The following is a 21301-nucleotide window of genomic DNA, read 5'->3' as shown; positions in this document are numbered from 1 at the left end:
ACTTCCACAGTCTGCTGAGTTTACCATTTGATGTAAGGATATTTATACTCAACTCCTTACCAAAATGAAAAGCCATTTCCATAGGGAACTATAAATGAAGACATCGTTGTAAGTATTTCTGCTGTCCACGGTAGCCTTTGATTTTAAGCTTTGGAAAACTATGCTATGCTTATAATTACAAATTGCATTTTAAAAATACAAATGAGAAAAAGCTCATGTTCACATTTGGCACCAGCAGATAAAACGGAAAAACAAAACCCCATCGGACACTTGGGGATGTGAAATGGAAATGGGCCAAACACAGTTCAGGTGCTTTTCTGCTTCTTATAGGCCCAGCTCCGGGGGACCAGGCTCCCCTCTCAGTGAATGATTCTTCTTGCTTAGCTTAAAAGGGAATTGGAGTGATTTCCACTGTCTGTTTCTATGGCAACTAGTACCCTAATTTCACCTCTCAGATGGCAATTATACCTATTCACTGAATAGCTTTCAGTCCCTACTTTTATGATGAAAAAATTGATTTCATGAAAAATGAGATACAGGTAATAGGCGAACTTTTCCCCCAGCAGCCATGAAGTACAGTTTATAAGAGGTTCAATCACTCATAAGCAAAATACACTCTATGGGATTTTTTTCCTTTTTCAGCTGTAGAATGGTTATCCTAAACATCTTCCAGTTGTGTTTGATGATAAAACATTATTCTTTTCTTCTTTACTGTTTCTTTTTATTCAATTATAAAAATCAGTCAGGTTCACTATAAAGAGTTTGGCAAATAGAGAAAAAATATGGAAAAACATAAATAAGAAAATAAAATTCATGCTCCTTATTTAAAAATAATCACTATTATGGAAGAATAAACACAGTTAAAATGCCCCTACTACCTAAAGCTATCTACAGATTCAACACAATCCCAATCAGAATCCCAATGGCATTCTTCACAGAAATAGAACAAAGAATCTTAAAAATCATATGGGGCAACCAAAGACCCCAAATAGCCAAAGCAATCCTGAGAAACAAGAACAAAGCTTGAGGCATCACAATCCCTGACTTCAAAACATATTACAAAGCTATAGTAATCAAAACAGCATGGTACTGGCACAAAAACAGTCACACAGATCAATGGAACAGAACCAAAAGCCCAGAAATAAAACCACCCACCCACAGAAAGCTAATCTTTGACAAAGGAGCCAAAAACATACAATGGAGAAAGGAAAGTCTTGTTAATAAATGGTGCTGGGAAAACTGGACAGCCACATGTAAAAGAATGAAAGTAGACCATTATCTCTCTCCACACACAACAATAAACTCAAAATGGATCAAAGACTTGAAGGTAAGACCTGAAACCATACAACTTCTGGAAGAAAACAGAGGCAGTATACTCTTTGACATCAGCCTTAAAAGGATCTTTTTGAATACCATGTGTACTCAGACAAGGGAAACAAAAGAAAAAATAAACAAGTAAGACTTCATCAGACTAAAGAGCTTCTGGAAGGCAAAGGAAACCAGAATCAAAATGAAAAAACAACCCACCCGAATGCAAACTGGTGCAGGCACTATGGAAAAGAGTATGGAGATTCCTCAAAAAGTTAAGAATAGAAATACCTTATGACCCAGCCATCCCACTACTGGGTATCTATCCTAAGAACCTGAAATCAGCAATTCCAAAAGTTCCATGCACCCCTATGTTCATCGCAGCATTATTCACAATAGCCAAGTCATGGAACCAACCTAAGTGCCCAGCAACTGATGATTGGATAAAGAAGATGTGGTATATATATACAATGGAATACTACTCAGCCATAAAAAAGGACAAAGTCGTCCCATTCACAACAACATGGATAGACCTTGAGGGCATTATGTTGAGTGAAATAACCCAGACAGAGAAAGACGAACTCTGTATGACTCCACTCATAGGTGGTAGTTAACATATGGACAAAGAGAACTGATCGGTGATTGCCAGGGGAAAGGGGGTGGGGGGAGGGCACTAGGGGTGAAGTGGTGTACCTACGACATGACTAATAATGATGTACAACTGTAATTTCACAAGGATGTTAACTTTCACAACCTTAATAAAAAAAAAAAAACCCACCAACTGGGAGAAAATATTTGCAAATCATATATCCAACAAAGTGTTAATCTCCATAATATATAAAGAACTCACACAACTGAACTACAAAAATACAAACAACCTGATCAAAAATTGGGCAGAGGACATGAACAGACATTTTTACAAAGAAGATCTACAGATGGACAAAAGGGACATGAAAAGATGCTCAACATCACTAATCATCAGGGAAATGCAAATCAAAACTACACTTAGATATCACCTTACGCCCGTTAGAATGGCTATAATCACCAAGACAGAAAAACAAATGTTGGAGAGGATGTAGAGAAAAGGGAACCCTCATACACTGCTGGTGGGAATGCAAACTCATGCAGCCACTATGGGAAACAGTATGGAGATTCCTCAAAAAATTAAAAATAGAAATACCATGTGATCCAGCCATCCCACTACTGGGTATTTATCCAAAAAACTTGAAATTAACAATACAAAGAGGTTTATGCACCCCCTATGTTCATGGCAGCATTATTCACAATAGCCAAGATACGGAAGCAACCCAAGTGCCCGTCAACTGATGATTGGATAAAGAAGATGTCATATATATATATATACAATAAAATACTACTCAGCTATAAAAAAGGACAAAATTGTCCCATTTGCAACCACATGGATAGATCTTGAGGGTATTATGTTAAGTGAAATAAGCCAGACAGAGAAAGACAAACACCATATGATTTCACTTATTTGTGGAACATAAGCAAACTTACGGACAAAGAGAACAGTGTGGTTACCAGGGGAAGGGAGGTAGGAGGTAGGCACAGGGGGTGAAGGGGCACACTTATATGGTGTATGACAAATAATAATGTACAATTGAGATTTCACAATGTTCCAAACTGTTATGGCACAATAAAAAAATTAATTAAAAAAAAGAAGAGAAGAGGGTAGAATCTTCTATTAAAGTACATAATCAGTTTTATAAAGAGGTAGTCAGTGATTATCCTGAGAGTAAGAATAGGTCAAAAACAGAAAGGATATTAGCAAATCTCCAGGCCTTTGATTTACCCTATAAAATATATCATGAGTTTCACCAACAAAAGCTTATTTAAACCTAGAAAAAAAATAATCACTATTAATATCCTGCTAGTATTTTAGCTATGTACACATATAAATACAATTTAAATCTTATAGTGTATATTTTTTATAACCAGACTTCTTCAAAAAACATATTATAAGGAGTTCCCCACATCATTAAATATTCTTCTAACACATTATTTTAATGGTTTCAAAAGAGTCTATAACATGGTTTACTGTATTTTTTGTAACCAATCCTTCTATGTTGACATCATTAAACCTATATGTTTATGTAAATCTCTATTGACTTATAATAAATCCCTGGAAAGGAAATATGTAGCTCAAATGGGGTAAACATTTTAAATTACATCACCAAATTTTTTCCCCCCAAATTATCTCACTTTATTTTCCCGCTAGAAGTGGATGGATGAGAGTATCCATTTCCTTAAATTCTTTATCAGAGGTACTTTTTTAAAAAGAAAAGAAAAATGCCAATTTGATGGAGAGGGCAAGTATCTCACTTCATTTCTTTAATATCGTTAATTAAAAATTTACTTTAAGGTTAAATATGTCTTTGCATTTTCATTGGGTTTTTTTTAGGGGGAGGAGACACATGAATTGCCTGTTCACCCCTGAAGCACAGCTATCTGCTGTCCCCTAATATCCACTCTCCCTCTATCTCTTAGTAACCGAAGAGACAATTTTTAGCTAGGCACATAGCCCCTTGAAATAAAGACATTTCCCATTCTCCTTCACAGCTAAGTGTGGCTATGTGTCAATTCCAGGCTAATGAAATATAAGCAAAAGTGATCCATGCTATTTCACAGAAATGTACTTAAAAAGAGAGGATATGCCTCTTTTTCCTCTTCATCTTTCCTGATGGTTCCAATGCAGATGTTATGGTTGGAGCTCAGCAGCCATTTTGGACTCTGAGGATGGTCTAGCGACAGTGGAGCAGAAAGCTCGAGGGAGCCCAGGTTCCTAAGACGGTGGACGTGCCACTCTCAATGGCTGGTCTCCAGACTTTTATGTGAGAGAATAAAACTTTGTATTTTTAAGCCATGACTGGTTTGCATTTTTTGGTTCATGAAGCTGAACTTAATCCTGATTGATGTAAGATTCTTTTCATGGTATTTTTTTCCTTATCTGTTTTTAAGTGTTCTTTCTATTTTAAGGACATTTACACTTTATCTAGCACACATGTTACAAATTTTCCCAGTTTTTCATTTGCTCCTTAATTTTTTTTATGGAATTAGGAGATGTAAAAATATAGTTATTCTTAAATTTAATTGCTACATAAATTCCATTATATATTCAGAAAAGTCAGATAACATTATGAGCTTAGAAATAAAAACTCCAGAGAAATGCCTAGTTTTAACCATCATAAGGCAGCCCTGAGACATAAGTTTACTTGCTAGAGGTGTGCAATTAAATGATTATTTTCAGGCTAAAGTCACTTGGAGGATGAGAAATTGTCTATACCCTTGAGGACTTAATCAATAATTCATTCCTCGCTAAAGCGGAGATTTTCCATTTGCATTCTGTGGAGCTCTGGGTTCAGAGCACCTCCTCGGAGTCTCCACTGGAGCTTATGGGAAGCAGAGAGGGCCAACTCTGCCTGCTACCCCCAAACCAGGTTTCAAAGGCAATGATTTTGTGTTATTCATTAGAGTTCCATGAAAGAGCCCTGCCATATGATCTCCCACACGCATAGATAAGAAATACAGCGTCACAATATCCTACCAGATCATAAGCAGCCAGCATCTTTTTCTGCACATCTGGAATTGCCCCCAGAGGCTCCAGATAAGGGAAGTTATCTTTCATCACAAGAGAGACTGAGGGAGAATTGTCACTGGTGATGAGCCGAGAGGACAGGGTCAACAGGCACTGCTTTAGACTGGCGATAGGAGGAAGTCCACACAGCTCCTTAACAGACACTATGGCATTCTGTGGGGAAGAAAACATGGAATTACACTTCTGACCACATGACACTTCACCCCCAGCACTCCTAGGCTTACACAAAACCATATGCATAAAGGAACACCCTTAAATACAGATATCTTGTGGAGCAAACTGGATTATAACCAACCAGAAAGGTTGTGTTATGCACACAGATAACACAGAGCTAATTCACTATTAGACTTCATCTTTCTCAGTTTTCAGCAACCACCACAAATATGCCACAAAGCAAAGCAGATTGAGACTCAAGGCTACACAGTGCTTTTCAAAGCCAAGCACTGGAATATTCATACAAACTAGCATTGGCCAGTCATGAACACCTTATTTTATTTGTATCCTGATGGTCATAAAAGCATGTCAGTGGTTGTCCATCGGAGTGCATCTCCTTCAGGCTCTTCCCCTCAAGGGAGCAGGCTGCCATCACTCACCACGCGCGCTTAACTAACTATCAATGGTACCCTTTGTCATCCCATCAGAGATGCACCTGACAGACGCACATACTAAAACACATTTCATGTTGGGCTACGTTTGTCCATGTTACAGGCTTTTAAAAGATTCATTTGAAATAAGAATTATGACTATTTTATGTTTTATTAACAGCAAATAATACCTAACCTATTATATGTCTCCTGAATTTAGTGACAATGATAGTACTCATTTTTCTACTGATTAGGCTCCAAATAATCCTCAACCCAAAAGAGTTTCTGTTGAGACGATATAAATTATCAGTACTACATGGAAAAACTTTATCCATAACCAACTCTCCTTAATATGTATTTTAAACACATAATATATATAAAGGATATATTTCAAGAATTATATAGAAATATACAAAATCTACTTCTATTTATAAATTTAGATGTAGAAATGATTTATAACTAATCTCATAGAGGGATTTATAATAGTTACAGAATTATGTCAGGAAAAGGCAGGTAGAAGATGCTAATATTTGGAGACTGTTTTTAAAATAGTGGCTATGAGACCCCACCTCAAATTAAATGCTTACAGTCTGAGGATTTACATATCATTTATGTACCACACTATTTTCCACCATTTTGGCTATTAAAATTGATTTTAAGTCAATCCTAGAATTCCTCTGTGAAATAACATAAAAATAGTTTTCACCAAGTCGTGGGTTTGAGGATCAGCATCACATGACTAAAAACCAGGAAGGACCATGGTTGTGGCAGTAGGTCTGGATTTAAAGCCCAACATTGCTATTTATTAACAGCAATATTTGGGAAATTATTTAATCTCTTCAAGCTTGTTTTCTGTCTTGAAGTGGGGATTTTTTGGTGAGGTTTACTTTAAAAATGTTAGCTAAAGGAGCAAATGCAGTGCATTGAAAAATATTCCTCTCCTGTTTCGCTCTCGTACGTAGACTGCTATTGCTTCTGCCCACCAGCACCTCCTTGCCTGGTGCAGAAACTCAGTATTGTTGTGGATGGACTCTCAGTGACATTGAGCCTGGAATAAATACGTTAAACGATATTGAAGAAAAAAGTTTATGGCCATCTCTGATTACAAGCATTAATGAAGGGAAGGAAACTAACATTGAATTTCTACATGCCAAGGCTGCGCAATTTACATAAACTCTCATTTATTTCTCATTATAATCCTGCAATGTAAGTATTACTATTTTTATTACCTTATGTAGAGAAAACTGATGATCAAAGAGCTGAAATAATTTGTTCAAGACCACATGGGGCTAGAGTTTAATCCAGAATCCATGTCCTTTTGATTAAACCACATTTCTAAGAGAAACCTACATAGTTTTCAGCAAGTTCAAGTGCTAAATTTTGTTTAGTTTTGTTTGCTCTTGTGGGGAATAACTTAATATTATTGTTGTACACCTAACTAAAAAGTAACTTAACAGACATTACATTTGTTTCATATGACTTAAAATTCCCTTTCGTGTTCACATATGCAAATATTTTACACATATACTCCTAATCAGTATGCGCGTGTTTATTTAATATTTTATGTATGACACACATACAATATTTTGTACTCTACTCTCTTCGTATACACATTCCACATATCAATTTGGCTATGTACTACCGATGTTGAATGGGTATATGGCATTTTGCTACATTGATACTCCATTACCTGGCTCACTTAGTTCAGGCCAAATTTAACACAGCATTCACGAAGAGAAACATAAAACATATCTGCTTTATTACAGGCAACACTGAACTTAGTTCAGTGGTATATGGGTTTACACAATCTTTCTGATAATCTTTTGAGGAATCAGACTATTAATAAAACACAACGTTCACCAGTAAGAGAAGGGAGGGGGAAGTAGGAGCGGGGGAGGAGAGTATGGGATTTTTCCTACCTGCATATTTTCTCTCATATCTATGGCTTCTCGCAAGGGATGAACTGCTATTTTAAAGATGTCATCTATGGTTTTAAGACCGATATTCCTGAGCATGGTGCATTCCCGAATTTTCTTCCCCATTCTCACCGAAAGGCTGCGCTTCTGTGCCTTGCCTCCTCCACTTCGATTAGTTATTGCTATGTGGACAAAAAGGGTTACGTGCTCCATGATGTCACCCACGAAAGAGCGCAGGGGAACGTGCCGATATCCAGGCTGCAAACATTCAAACGGTATTGTGTATTGCCCTATAAACTCATCCCCGATGTAGTCATCATCCAGAACAACAAAGCGGATCATGGCCAGCTCAGGCAGGTTTACTTGAAACTCAAAAGTTTCATCAAAAATAGGATTATCACTGTTTTGTTGTACGGTTTTAGTTCTTTGCTCGGAGCAGTCTGCTGGAATTCCATGTATCTCTATACAAACATAGGGATCTATGACATCCCCTTTGGCACACGCTCCCTTGGGCTTTGGAAAATTCTGCCCACTGATGATCTTGATGTGAAGAGCCAGAGGAGACACCCCAGGTACAATGCCCTTTGTATTTGCGCTGAAGTAAGAAACTTCATCTCGCATGATGGACGGCCTCAGAACATAACCACAACCCCCATTTTGAAGAAACCAGCCTGTGTGAAGGTCCATCATCGGACCAGGAGTCTGAAAATTCATTGCCACAATCTGACAGCCACAATTCCAAAAGTCTTGTGGATTCAAGTTACTGGAATCAATCCTCATGGCACTAGGATAGATTCTTGATAAGAACTTCTTATTATAATTTACAAAATCCTCTGGATACTCATTTGCAATTCGGCTGGCCTCTGTTTCACTAAATGAACAAATTTCCCAGTAGTTTTGGCTCTTCATAGACAGTTCAAAATCCCTGTACTGAACAGATTGACAGATAGATACCAAATCAGAGAGCTCCCTACACAGCCAGACTTGTTTCTGCTCACCATTGTAATCTACTGACATCCTTCGAGACATTTCAGCTTCTTCATCTTCGTCTGTTACTTCTCCTTCTAAAACATCTGGATCAGAAGGCAATTTCTTTCCTTTCACAATGATCATTCTTTTTAATTTTTCTGGTGATGGGAGGTAGGATTCTGATGGCAAAGGTGCTTCCGTATAGAGCGTATTGCCAAAAACCTTTCTCATCTGTTGGACCATTACCTTCTGCTGTGGCAGGGAGCAGCGATTCCCCAAGCACAGAATGAGTGGGTATTCAGAAGCAACAAAGGCAAATTTATTTATCACCTCTATGACACTTAGAAAGGAAAGGTGTGTTGTCATGTTATTTCGATTACAGAGGATTGGTTCATTATCTGAACCATCACTTACATCAAGTTCAATGCTTCGACAGCCCATTTTCAAAGCTCTGACATACCCGTTAATATCAGCCGGCCCCCGGAACTGGTCTTCTATGAGATAGGTGTTGTGAGAGGCGTTGATGTAGTAGTGAGATAAGGGCTGGGTCATATCTTGGGCAACCTTTTTTTGCTCAGGATCAAAAATTTCACATTCTGGTGACAACAAATACTGGGTAAAGCCATCAATTGCAAGAAACCCTTTTTGGCGTCCCTCTTCAGAAAGTTCATATCTCCGAATAATGTCTAAGCACATATCCTCAGTGATATGGGTGACTCCTTGCTCAGCTTCTAAAAAGAGCATCAGATCATTGGCATCCAAATATTCTTTGTTTTTAGATATCTGTACAAGTAAGAAATATACTTCTGACCTGGTGCAAAGTTCACAAAAAGCTTCGCAAAATTCCTCTTCTGTCACTCGAGTGGTTAGTTTCTCTTTGCTCTTCTGGATTTCTTTAAACTTTAACCTGATCTTGGACTCCTTCAGGGTAGGGTTGAGCTGTTTTATTAACTCTACAGCGGTGTCTTCCAACATAATCCCATTCCCATCAACATCTGCTGCTTCAAACACAGTTTTCAACCACATGAACCTTGGTGTGCTCTGGTTGCCCTCCATAAAATCAAGGGGTTGCTTACTCCGAGAAACCAGGTACCGTAACCCTGACACCCAGATATTTGCTACGTCTGCTGAATTGGCAACCAGATCCAGAGACTCGTAGTTTTCCCCATGGACTATGGAAAAGGCACAGTCCTCACAAATCTGGTCAGCAAGGCCATTGTTTCTAAACGTTTCTGTGTTCTTGCCCAGTCTGATCTCTTTTATGGCAGAAATATCAAGCTTAGCTTTCTCAAGGTCTTTCTTGGAAGGCTCCCAGCGAAGAGCTTGGAGGTCTGTGTCCAGGGTGAAAAAACGGTTGTAAATGCGGGAATTTGGCCGGACCTTCTTGAGTTCACAGCCAGCTTGCATGAAGCTGATGCAGTCGCTCGCACTGCTAATTTTCTTTTCCGATGGCATGCTGCTGAAAGACACAGTTTTCTTTCTTCCCCCACATTTTTGGTTTGAAGGATCCTGTAAAATAATTTAAAAATAATCAATTTCCTTTAGAAAACAGACAAATTCAGTTAACACTCTATGAACTCTTCAGACTCCATTCAGACATCGTGATTATCTGGACAGACGCTAGCCTAAAATTTACCTTTTCACTGTTTCAGAAAAGAGACATCGCCAAGAAAATTATCTTATTAGGTTCAGGAAAAAAAGCTTATTTTTCAAATGCCTGTATGTTCTTTGAAATAAAATCAAGTATTAAGTTAACTGCAAATCACTGTTATTTGTCCACTGAAGCAGATGTCCTAAGAACCCCACCTGTTGGTACTCTGATAACCCAACTAAGTCCCTAGAGATTTGTGAAAGCAATAAAGCTGGATTTCTTTAAAAAGTTCTCCTCATTCACATTCTGCAACAGTTTAAGTTTTATACTTAACACTAGTTCAAATAAAAGATTTTTACCTGAGCACATTTTATATCACAAAGGACTTACAATATAGCTTAACTAAAAATCACTTTTTTTCTCAAATTATTTTGAAGAATATGTGTCTTGAAAGTCAGATTGAGTGCTAACGATAGACAAATGACTCTCACTTGAGCAAATTTTCAGACTGAGGTAAATATTTTAAATGAACGTGATGGGAATTCACACCTGCATTGCAGTATAATGCTATTAGCAGTCACAGCTTAGAACCAAAGAGAAATATGAATGGCTCCACTAACATTTACAGTTCTTCCGATGTAAATTTAATTTCCAAGCATTTGCCATAAGATTTCCCAGGGGACACTTGCAGTTTGCCTTCCACCCACGTCTGGAAGAGTCCATGGATCTCAGGCTCACAGAATCCGGGTCTCCTCAGCCCGTTTCACCCATCCCTGCACAACAGTGCCAACAGGGCACCAACTTCACCCGTTCAGCTTAGTGTGTCCTTAGCAGGTCAATCATCTCTTGCGTCTGTTTCCTTCTCGGGTGCATCTAGGCCTTCTCACCTATTGTCTTCCCTAAATTACAGGTCCAGTCCTCTGAATACTCATGATTATAAGATGACGGATTTGCTCTAGTCCTGGACAGTCCACCGAGTCCCAATTCATTTATACCGAATATCTGACCGATGCCACTTAAAACTGGATATTTCTTTATACATTCCTGTTCAGGTCATAGACTCAGGTTAATAATGCTCTCAACCACATCAATTCAGACAATTCTCCCAGGAACAAATTTCCCAAAAGCACCTTCATCTATGTTTATAGTGACCGATTTGATAAGCATATCAAACAGGCAACAAAGTGTAGCATGAGAAAAGCATTGTCCTTAGGACAAAAATAACTAGTCTCAAGTTGTGATTATTCCACTCGCTAGATATATGACCTTGGGCAAGTCACTTAGCCTCTCTGAATCTTAATTTCTGCTTTTAAATAGGAACTAATAATCTTTATATATAACACAGTGTTATTGTGAGACTCAAAAGAGAAAATGAGCATGAATATTTTTTGTAAACTGTACGTGCTTGTAAGGTTATTCTTTTTCAAGGGAGAGGAACATTTTCTCATATATCTGGTCACTGTAGGACCATCAGTAGGCAGTGACCAGGATATTGGGGTTATCAAGAAGTTGATTCATTCCTGACCTTTGAGCATTGAAAATACATCTTCACTGAGAAACTAAAAATGTTTAAAAACAGCCACATGATATTACTATTTTAAACACTGAAAATTCTAGCCAAAGTAGCCTGTGCCATCTCTTCGCTGGCATTCTTTTAACACAGGTAGACTCTCTCCTCTAGGGCTTCATTTAACTGTAGTCTTGCCTGTAAGAAGCTATAAGTCCTATAATTCAGGAAAAGGCAGGATGATTTATTATTCAATTGACTAAAACCTTGCCTGTGAAAAGGAAACAAAATTTGCTTTAGTTATGGGATGTTGGTGGGATAATTCATTAACTCAAACATATATATCTGATCTTCAAGTGACAAAGATATAAATTATCCAATTTAGGTTAGAGAATATTGTCCCTTGGTGCTCTAGCATTTAAGAACTTATCTCCTGCTTTTCCAGAGAGTTGTTATTTTTAATTATCCCATCGTGGTCAATTTCCTCATGCATAAGTTAAAAAACAACTATAAATCTTCAGCTATTTACACGCAGATGCACTATTAGAACACATCTAAATTTGTCACAACCCACATGCTGAGAAACATCAGATGTTTGTATGCACTTTTCCACACCATCAAGGCAAGCACCTAATGGCACTAGTGAGATGGGATTAATCTACCAAGAAAAATAAAGAGGGAAACTGTGAATTGTGCTGGTAAATTAGACTGTGACTCAGCTTTGAAAGCTACCATTTGACTAGTCTTTTAAGCTAATGAGACCTTTCATATTAAAAATTATTTTTATATAAGCAGATCATGTTCCAAATAGGATTACTGTCAACAGAGTTATAAAACCTATAATAGTTCCTAACAAACCTTAAATGGGAAATTAGTGTTCCTCTAAACGCATGTATATAGTCCCTGCACCAACCTTCACAGTCTAACGCTCTTGAGCCTCTGTTCATTTATGAGAACAAAACTACTGCTCTCAGAATAGCTTTCTCTTATCAGCCTCTCTACTTTGTGGTGATATCTCCTTAAATCAAGACTTTCTCTCCTAGTAAGTTAAGCCTTCAAGAGATAAATGTTTTATATCTAGCCTACAAAAGAATCCACTTGCCTCACGTAATGCTTATTTCTTGCTTTGACCTCTAACTCCTACATGATTATAAGACACCCCAAAATGCCTTAAAACTTTGAACCAGTGGAAAACGTGCAACCTATGGGTGTTATTTCATGCAAAGGACAAAATCCAAAGTTATTACAAGCTCCCAAATGAGAAAAAAAACTGGCCAAAGCACATGTGAACAAATAATTAGCTTGTCTGCCATTGACTAGAGCCAAGATTATTTATACTCAAAATATCCTGGAAAAGTTTCAGGGCTCTGATATTTGTCTAGGTCTGTTCTTTCAATGGTCATGCTATGCACTAGCTCTGAAGAGTTGGGAGGAGGTGAGATGGAAAACGTGTTAGAGTGGGCAGGGAGTACTGAGAACTCCAGATCTCCTGAGCTTCTTCACCACCATGGACTCTTTGCCGAGCCCTTCACCCCCACACCTTTATTTCCCTCAAGAAGATCTTGGCAGATTGGCGGTGGGGAAGGGGGACTGTTCAGGCAAACAGATAGGGGATATCCTCAACTGGAAATAGTTGAAGCGTTGGTTGTAGATCTTCCTTGTTGATATATACAAAAAAATTTGATGATGAAATTAGAGCAAATCAATTGCAGTTACGTGTATAGTAGGACAACAGGTACTTTTGGCATTTTCCAAGAGAAACCAAGTTTGTTATCAGTTCAGGTGTGCTCTTGTCAGCTTCTAGCACATGAGATGATTGAATTGATTCTCATGACCATAACGTCCATCCGGGAGATTATTATAAAGTAAGGACTTTCTGTTTATTTCAAAGCTAAACTTCCTCACTCTGGGATGATGGAAAAAGGCTAAAGTACCAATTCCTCCCAAAATTTCTCTTAGAGCAGCTTACCAAAAAAAGGTTTAAATTTATTAGAATGAACAGCACATTGTGATACCTCTGTCTCCTAAATTAGAGCTTGGCCTCATATTCTAGTGGGTCCAAGAATTAGGCATTGAGCTCAATCCTTTCTATTTTCTAACATTCTATGTTTGTTTCCAAATTATCATTTCACAACAAGGGATTACATTTAAACAGAGTTGAATAATAAAAACAAATAAACCAAATTGTGTTTATATGGTCTCTGAACATTTCCAGATAATACTTTACATTTTGGAACTACTATCTTCTTAAATTAATTACTTTATATTACTTAAATTAATACTTTATAATCAGGATTTAATCAGAATAGAGAAGAGTCTCATAAGCTAGTGAAGTAAAACAGACAAATGCTTCACCCTTTTATTAAAACAATATAAGACACTGATTTGTCAATAAGCACTGTTTCTAATATATTCATATCATAAAAATAATTTCCATATAATCTCATGATGTAAGGGTTGATTTCTAATCTCAGAAATAACTTCAAAATACTAGGGAGAAATAGCCAAATGCTGTTTTAGTTTTTTTAATTTTTCATTATTTTCTACAATATTTTTGCTTATTCACTATTAGAAATAGGACACCAATCATGATTAAATGAGATTCCTACACAACTGTAGAGGCTTTATGGCTCCCTAAATATGTTTTATCAAACTAAAATTGGAAAAAAATGTTCAAATAAGCCAAATTTCTAAGCCTGTTCCCATAAGTTCCCATTGGCATTTGCTCTCTGAGCCCAACAAGGTTGGACGTGCTGCAAGTTTCTTAACAAAAACTCAACAAACAGAATCATTTTTCTTCAAAGACTCTGATCAGCCCCAGAGAGAACTTGGCTTATCCAATGCAAGCACAGCTTTAGGTCTCAATCATGAAAGTACTGAATTATTTCAATATAATAAGTTCAGGAAAAAAGTACACTGAAGTAGCACAAAAATGTGAATTTATCTAAGGCCACTTAAGAATGGTTAAAATGATAAATTTTATGTTATATATATTTTACCACAAATAAGAGTATACTGAAGCACTGTAGGAAAATCTAAGAGTAAAGGAGACATCATACCTATGCTTCCCCACCTCCACCCTGATGAACATGTTTAGACATCTAATTACATTGTCACGTCTTCTTTTCACTTTTTTGGCAAGTTGTTTTCAAGCAAATAGTTCTAAGATGATTCTTTGTTAAAACAGAACAAATTTACAAAACCTTAAAGAATAGAAACCAAAACACCAGTTGTCAAACTGTGAATAGAAGGATCTTTGTCTCATAATGCAGAAATCCAGCTACATAAATGCAGATACACTAAGAGTGATGCTCACTTTTCTCTTTTAACATAACAGGGGGGAACACACTTATTTTTGAAGAGTTCTCTTAAAGTCTTCATATACAAATTTAATAGATAATAACTAAAAGACAAACAAAAATATAGGCACATAAATCTTATTTTCACCATAGGGATCCTATCTTGTTCTTATAGACAACCTATGAACTAAACACTATACTAACAATATTCATTCTGGTTTTACAAACTTATAAGCACAAAACTCAGAAATAAAAGGTTTGGTTAAAACATGAAATCTTTAAAGGACTGTGGACAATATATTCCAGAATCCAAATGAGCCCTAACTGTGGATATTGAGAGGCATCTGGTCTCCATTCTTCATTCATTCATTCAACAAACAATAGGTACCTACTCCATGCTAGGGACTAGCACATTGTACAGTTTTGAAGAAATTGATAAGGTCTGAATTTTACCTTAGATGGTTCACTCTGGATGTGCACTAGAAGGACTTGATATGGACAAAACTGAAGCTGGTACAGTAGGTGACTACTGCAGCATCAAAGGAATGAGATGGTGATGGCTTGAGGTAGGCTACTAATAAAAGGGATGGGGATAAGCGGGAAGTATCACAAAATAGGAAGTAAAGTCATAAGTTCTTGACTGGGTCTAGGATGACCTCCAGGTTTCCAGTTTCAACGACAAGTGAGTGGAAATATCGCTAACTGAGACATGGAATATCAGGAAAGGAGAAGTTGAAGTGGACCTAAGTTGACTTTGTGCCACAGTGGATTTTAGATGACCACGGGCCATGCAGGTGAAGAGGATGGACAGAGGAGAAGACCTGAAAAAAGCCTGAGGTAAGAGAACCAGGAGCATGAGCTCTCACAGAAGCCAACATATAGGCTTTAAGGAGTGAATACTGGAAAATAAGATGTTAAAACAGCTTGTTGGATTCAGCCGCTAAGATGTTTACTGGTAACCTTGATGGGAGAATGTCTTATGTTGCCTTCAAGCTGGTGAGGATAGCAGTGAGAGCCCAGCTGTAGCCTGAAAAGAGAGAAAAGTGTTCCAGGAAAGGAGAAGAGCAGGTACAAAGGTCCTTCAGTGGGAAAGAAGGCCAGGGTGACTAAAGTGTCAAAAGCGAGAGGGAGAGTAGCCCCAACTGTGTGAGTGATAATGCAGGGGAAGACAATCTTCAAAACTTCTGTCTCTATTGGCTTGGATTGGTGATAGCTCAAGGAATGGAATTCAGGTCTGATGTATACATCCAATATATGTAACATACACATTTACCTAATGTATCCTGTCCAAAGGGCCTACGCCCAAATCCACATCCAGGTTTGGCAGTTAGGCAGAACAGAGAAAACCCACCTCCACACACAAGGCCTAACTCTTCACACAAAACTCAAGGAGATGGGGGAGGTGTATCCTCACCACATCCTCTGCCTTCAAGGCCCAGGTAACTATAGAATTATACCATTCATTCCACATTAAAATTCCCAAAGTTATTTTCTCACAGTAAGTTCAAATTACTTAATGCAAAGTCACAAACAGGTGACACAACTTACTTATTTTTAATACCACGTGACCCTCCCTGATGGCACTGTATGGTACACTGGAGGTGGAGGTCCTGATATTCACTGCTGAGAAGTGGCTGAAGTCTGACCCAAGCTCTGTGAACCACTGGCTCTCCCTGGTGGCTCCCTAAGCCTCGTTGGTAAAAAGCTGAATAGCTATTTTATTATCCATAAAGGAAGCACTCATTCTCGACACCATCTTATAATTCAACAAAATTAATTAATGGCAATGCTAAGTGTATGCGTGCACATATCTCTTGCCAATTAAGTTTTATGTCTGTATTTAACATTACATTTTATTTATAAAAGGTGATCCATTTACTAAAATGCACTAAAGCCATCTCCTGTAGGAAACCTACTCCAATACATACACACTGCGGAAGGGAGAGGAAACTAATTGAATTATAGGAAGCCAGTGGCCCTCTAAACATTCTCCCAAATGACATCTCTGAAATGATTCTCCCCACTTGAAAGCAAAAATAATTGATGTTCTATAGGCAAAGATGGGGATAGAGAACAGAATGAGTCCATTTCACGGTGGGTTCTTATGCCACTGATTTGCTGTGTAGAGCAGAGAAAGGTTCCATTGCGCTCTATCTCACTGCAGTCATTCACTCCTTAGAACTCATTTAGAAGCGCCTCTAAATAAAAGGGACTATCTCAAGCTCTTCTGCTGCATGGCTTCCATCCAGTTAGAGTTTTTCTGCAAGTATGACCCTTACCATGCATGTCCATGTATTATTTCAAAATGCAGCATTCGCTTATGCAAAGACTGACAGAGCACCTACCTTGTGCAAGGCTCCGTCCTAGTGATTCGTTGTTTAAAGGACCATTAATCCCAATACTAACAGTGCCTGGAATTAATGCTTTCTCTCCATCACTCTTTTAATGTCTAGGTTTTTACAACTGATGAAATTAGTAAATAGAATAATGACAAAAATCATCAAATTTAATGATTAGAACAAAGCATATAATGAATGCTTCTAAATAAATGACAACAGCTTTAAAAAACATCAAGGATGTTTGAGAACCAAGACCACAAAGGGGCACAAGAGCTGATGAGGCAATATTAAAAGGAAGTGCTACAGCAATTATGTATAGTGAAGTCATATCTTTAATTTGCTGAGATACTTAAAACCAGACAAAAAACAAGTTAAGCATTGAAATGTTCAAAATCTATCAAGATGGTCTTAGGAAAAATAATTTTAAAAGCATTGTCATTTAACAAGAAAAAAACCAACTTCCATGTGGATCCTCACTATAATTTTACATCATGGAAAAAAGTCTTAAATTACACAGTTCTACCTAGGAACCCATTATTCCTAGATGTGCTAGAAAGACCAAGCCACTAACAGTGTGACTTGTGAGAGTGTGCCGCAGGGACCCAGAAGATGGCATCAGTGCGTTTAGTCACACCAAGGTCCTGTTATCATGCTCTCATAGTGACTGCTAAACGTCAGACTAGAAAGCACATGATTAACCCAAATGGTACTAGATTTTCAACAGATTAATAATTTTACAATGCCTCCTAAAGTAACTGAAGAGCAAAATCAGAATTAAGAAGTCACATTCTTCCATTTTCATTTTTGAGACAAGAGGTTTCTTTATCCTCCTCTAGACCATAATGTTTGTCTCAGACTAAAAAGGCTTTGGTTTGAAATTTTTAACAAAAACTGGGGAGAAATTGACTCAAACGAAGGGTAGGAATAACAGTAAAGGATACCAAAATATCTTTTCTGAGTCACAATTTAAAGAACGCCATATCCTGATTTATATATTTAAAATGTTATTTATTAAACATCTGAAACAAATCTACTTACATGATGTTTATTCAACAACAGTAGAGCAAAGGTGAAGAATTACCTCTCCTTGAACCTTTTTCTATATTCCTCCATCTCTGTAATTCATTCAAGAAGCAAAATCATTGAAAGCTAGTGAAAATCACTGACCTTTCATTATAGATCAACACTCACAGGTAGAATCAAAGACTGTTTCACCTGTTTGGAATTTTTCTTTCTCTTTTAATGAGGAAATTAAATCCATATTGGTGAGGAGACTGGCCACAGAGGAGTCCAGGTAGACAATGGCTTTGGAAGCCTGTATCTCTGGACACCCGGTTCACTCTATTGTTCCATTGATTCCTGCCATTGCTGTTTTCCCCACAGCATTAGGGCACAGACCATGCAATTGTTTATTGTGAAACCTCACTGACTGATGAGCTTTCTATTCTCAACTCTTATTTCCCTTCAAGTTCACAAGCATAGATGCTCCTTTATGTGTCAACTGCTTTCACGGAAAAGGCCTCATTTCTCACTTCAATCTTAGCAATCTCCTCTTGCATCCTACACGATCTACTTTGTACACAGTTACAAGGAACATTAACACTCTCATTTTTCTAGTTTAAAACATGACCTTTTCAACTAACCCTACTGCTGCAATGCATGGTTTCGTTTATTATAAGTCCCAGGAGAATGTGCTGCAGTACCGTGCCTTAGCAGCCCAATTTGAACAAAATGAGGTAGACACCAGTAAAGGTCATCTGCCAGTTATTCCACGGCCTCTGAGGAATCACATGCTGCTATCAATCCTGTTCCTACAAGACAGATGTCCACCTCACACTCCAAAACACTGCATTTAAAATTCATCAGTAGCCTGAGCAACTCTCAGCGGAGATGCCAAGAACCAAGTGGGCCTGGAGACTGAGATATGATTCGGTCCTTCCTCACGAGACTCCCTGCACAGCAGGGCCCAGGAATCCTGGCTGAACTTAGGCCAGCACCGACTTTGTTGTTTCTGGTGTGAGGATTAATCAGAGGGGCTCTTGAGAGAAAGCAGCATGTTATGGTCCCTTTAAAAAGAAAATCTATAATGAAGAATATGTAAACGTATACTTTTAACACCTATAAGTAAGGCATCTCTTTCAGTGTATTATTGTAGAGATTAAATGTAATGCCCTAATTATTTCATAGGTATTAATTAGACCATCCATCAGAAACTGATAAATAATTAGTTAGGCCTTCAAATCTAGGCATAATTTTATTTTTTTCATTCTAACTAATGTTGCACACTTACTTACACTACTTTATTTGATGGAACATTATTAAATGGAGTTCATTTCACAAATATTCCTGACAAAATTTCCCATTTTCCTTTGTGTACCAAATAGCCAGTTTACAGAATAGTTTCTCCTTCGTTGTGACTTTTCAATTTTTAATGGTAATATTTACCTTCAATTAAGGGAACCCAATATATTATTTACATTGATTTTAGTTATTTTGGAATTTAAACATATTCTCCAGTCATCTAAATTTGAATAAAGCATATTTAAAACTGAAAAAGAAATACCCAATATATTTCAATACTATGTGAGGGCTACCATTTGTTATCATAGGCTGTTATTGGGACTGAGTTTCAGAAACAGATGTAATTTATGAAAATAAGAAAATCATTTAGAATTTGAAAGTGGCTAGAAGAGTAGATCTTAAAAGTTCTCATCATAAGAAAAAAATTTTTACTATGTGTGGTGATGGATGTTAACTAAACTTATTCTGGTAATCATTCCACAATATATACATGTATCAAATCATTATTTTGTACACCTAAAACTAAAACAATGTTATATATCAATTATATCTCAACTTTTAAAAATCATAGAGTTATATTAGCATAAATGGAAATGAGAGATATAATCAGCCTTGCTTCAGAGCATAAAGTTCTATTAACAAAATAGACTTTGAACAAAAGTCAACTTCCAGGAATTCAGAGTTTTCTGTGCAATATTTGGAAAGGACAAGACTTCAGATTATAAAGATCATTTATAAATTCCAATTAGGGTATATACGAAACATATAATTATTAATGATATTTCTTAGAGATGGAATCAGTGCCATTGTACTATATAGGAGTAGACACATGTAGGTTTCTCATTAAGAAAAAAAATCTTACAGGAGATTTAAAAACAATGAATTTACTTTTTAATAACATTTTGTAAATGTGTGTGACTTGGGACACGGAGATTAAATGTCAATTTTATAAAAGCATCATTCTATTCAAACTTGCATAATTCTAACCAAACTTAAGAAACAATTCATTTATAGTCTAAATTCATTTTTCTCTAGACTTTGAGAAATCTAGTCTACCATTTAGTAAATGGATGTATATATTAACAAATGGACCATTTCTTGCATTTGTATTAAGTCTTTATAGATTCTAAAACTTACATTTAAATTATTTTAAACTTCCCAATTGAGCATTTTTCTGTAATAAATCCCTAAGAGCAATCTGTGAGCTTTCTCTAAGGTAATCCCTGAATCACATATAAAATAGAATGTGAATTCTCTTGACCCAAAGCAATGTGCAAACACATCCTTTACATTTTTTTTCTCTTATCCTGATAACAGAACATGTGCTTCAGGGCTAGTTACCATGGACATATAAAAGCTTTGGCTCAACTTAAGTGGAACATCAACATGATTCTGATTAAAGGTTTCAAGTCTTATCCATAACTTCCGCAATGGGTTAGAACCATCTAACACTTTAATCCTTATTGTATTATCTCTGATTAACTGAACATCAGCATCTGCCCAAGTGCAACAAACAGATGGCAGATCTCAGAGAATGCACATTCTCAGAACAGAGACTCCTGTAGGGTGAACACCCTCCCTCCCCCGCTGATACCCAGTGAGGTCTCCACGGTCAAAGTGCAAGCAAATGTATTGTCTCAGTTTAGACAAACATAAAAGGAAACTATGTAAGGATGGTTTTTATTTGAGATAATAAAATTCAAAGTCCATAAATACCTTACTAATAGAAATTAATGAAATAAATTCCTTCTCCCCAAAGCATTGGATTGGGAACTAATGGATTTTACTTTCACCATCACTACCTTCTTGTGAGACTTCGTGCCAAGCAAAAAGTTCTATGACTATTGATTTTACTTGCAAAAGACTATAAT

The 21301-nt window shown here is 37.1% G+C and overlaps 1 protein-coding gene across 5 annotated transcripts in view; it reads right to left on the bottom strand.

Moving 5' to 3' along the window:
- The window catches only part of PLCL1 (phospholipase C like 1 (inactive)), a 328998-nt gene that overhangs the window by 61435 nt on the left and 246262 nt on the right, over positions 1-21301 (bottom strand). For 4 of the 5 annotated variants that reach the window (XM_070508297.1, XM_014845974.3, XM_070508295.1 and 1 more), the window contains exons 2-3: positions 7428-9902; positions 4874-5077 (exon numbers count right to left, since the gene is read on the bottom strand). In XM_070508297.1, the coding sequence (XP_070364398.1) occupies positions 4874-5077; positions 7428-9848 (2625 nt within the window). In that variant the 5' untranslated portion in view covers positions 9849-9902. Of the gene's footprint in view, positions 1-4873; positions 5078-7427; positions 9903-18296; positions 18491-21301 lie in introns of those variants that run through there. The other variant, XM_070508298.1, reaches the window with a different exon arrangement.

This window comes from Equus asinus, chromosome 4, assembly GCF_041296235.1.
Source record: "Equus asinus isolate D_3611 breed Donkey chromosome 4, EquAss-T2T_v2, whole genome shotgun sequence".
NCBI lineage: Eukaryota > Metazoa > Chordata > Mammalia > Perissodactyla > Equidae > Equus > Equus asinus.
The sequence above is the reverse complement of the archived record's forward strand: the minus strand, read 5'-3'. Positions and strand labels throughout refer to the sequence as shown.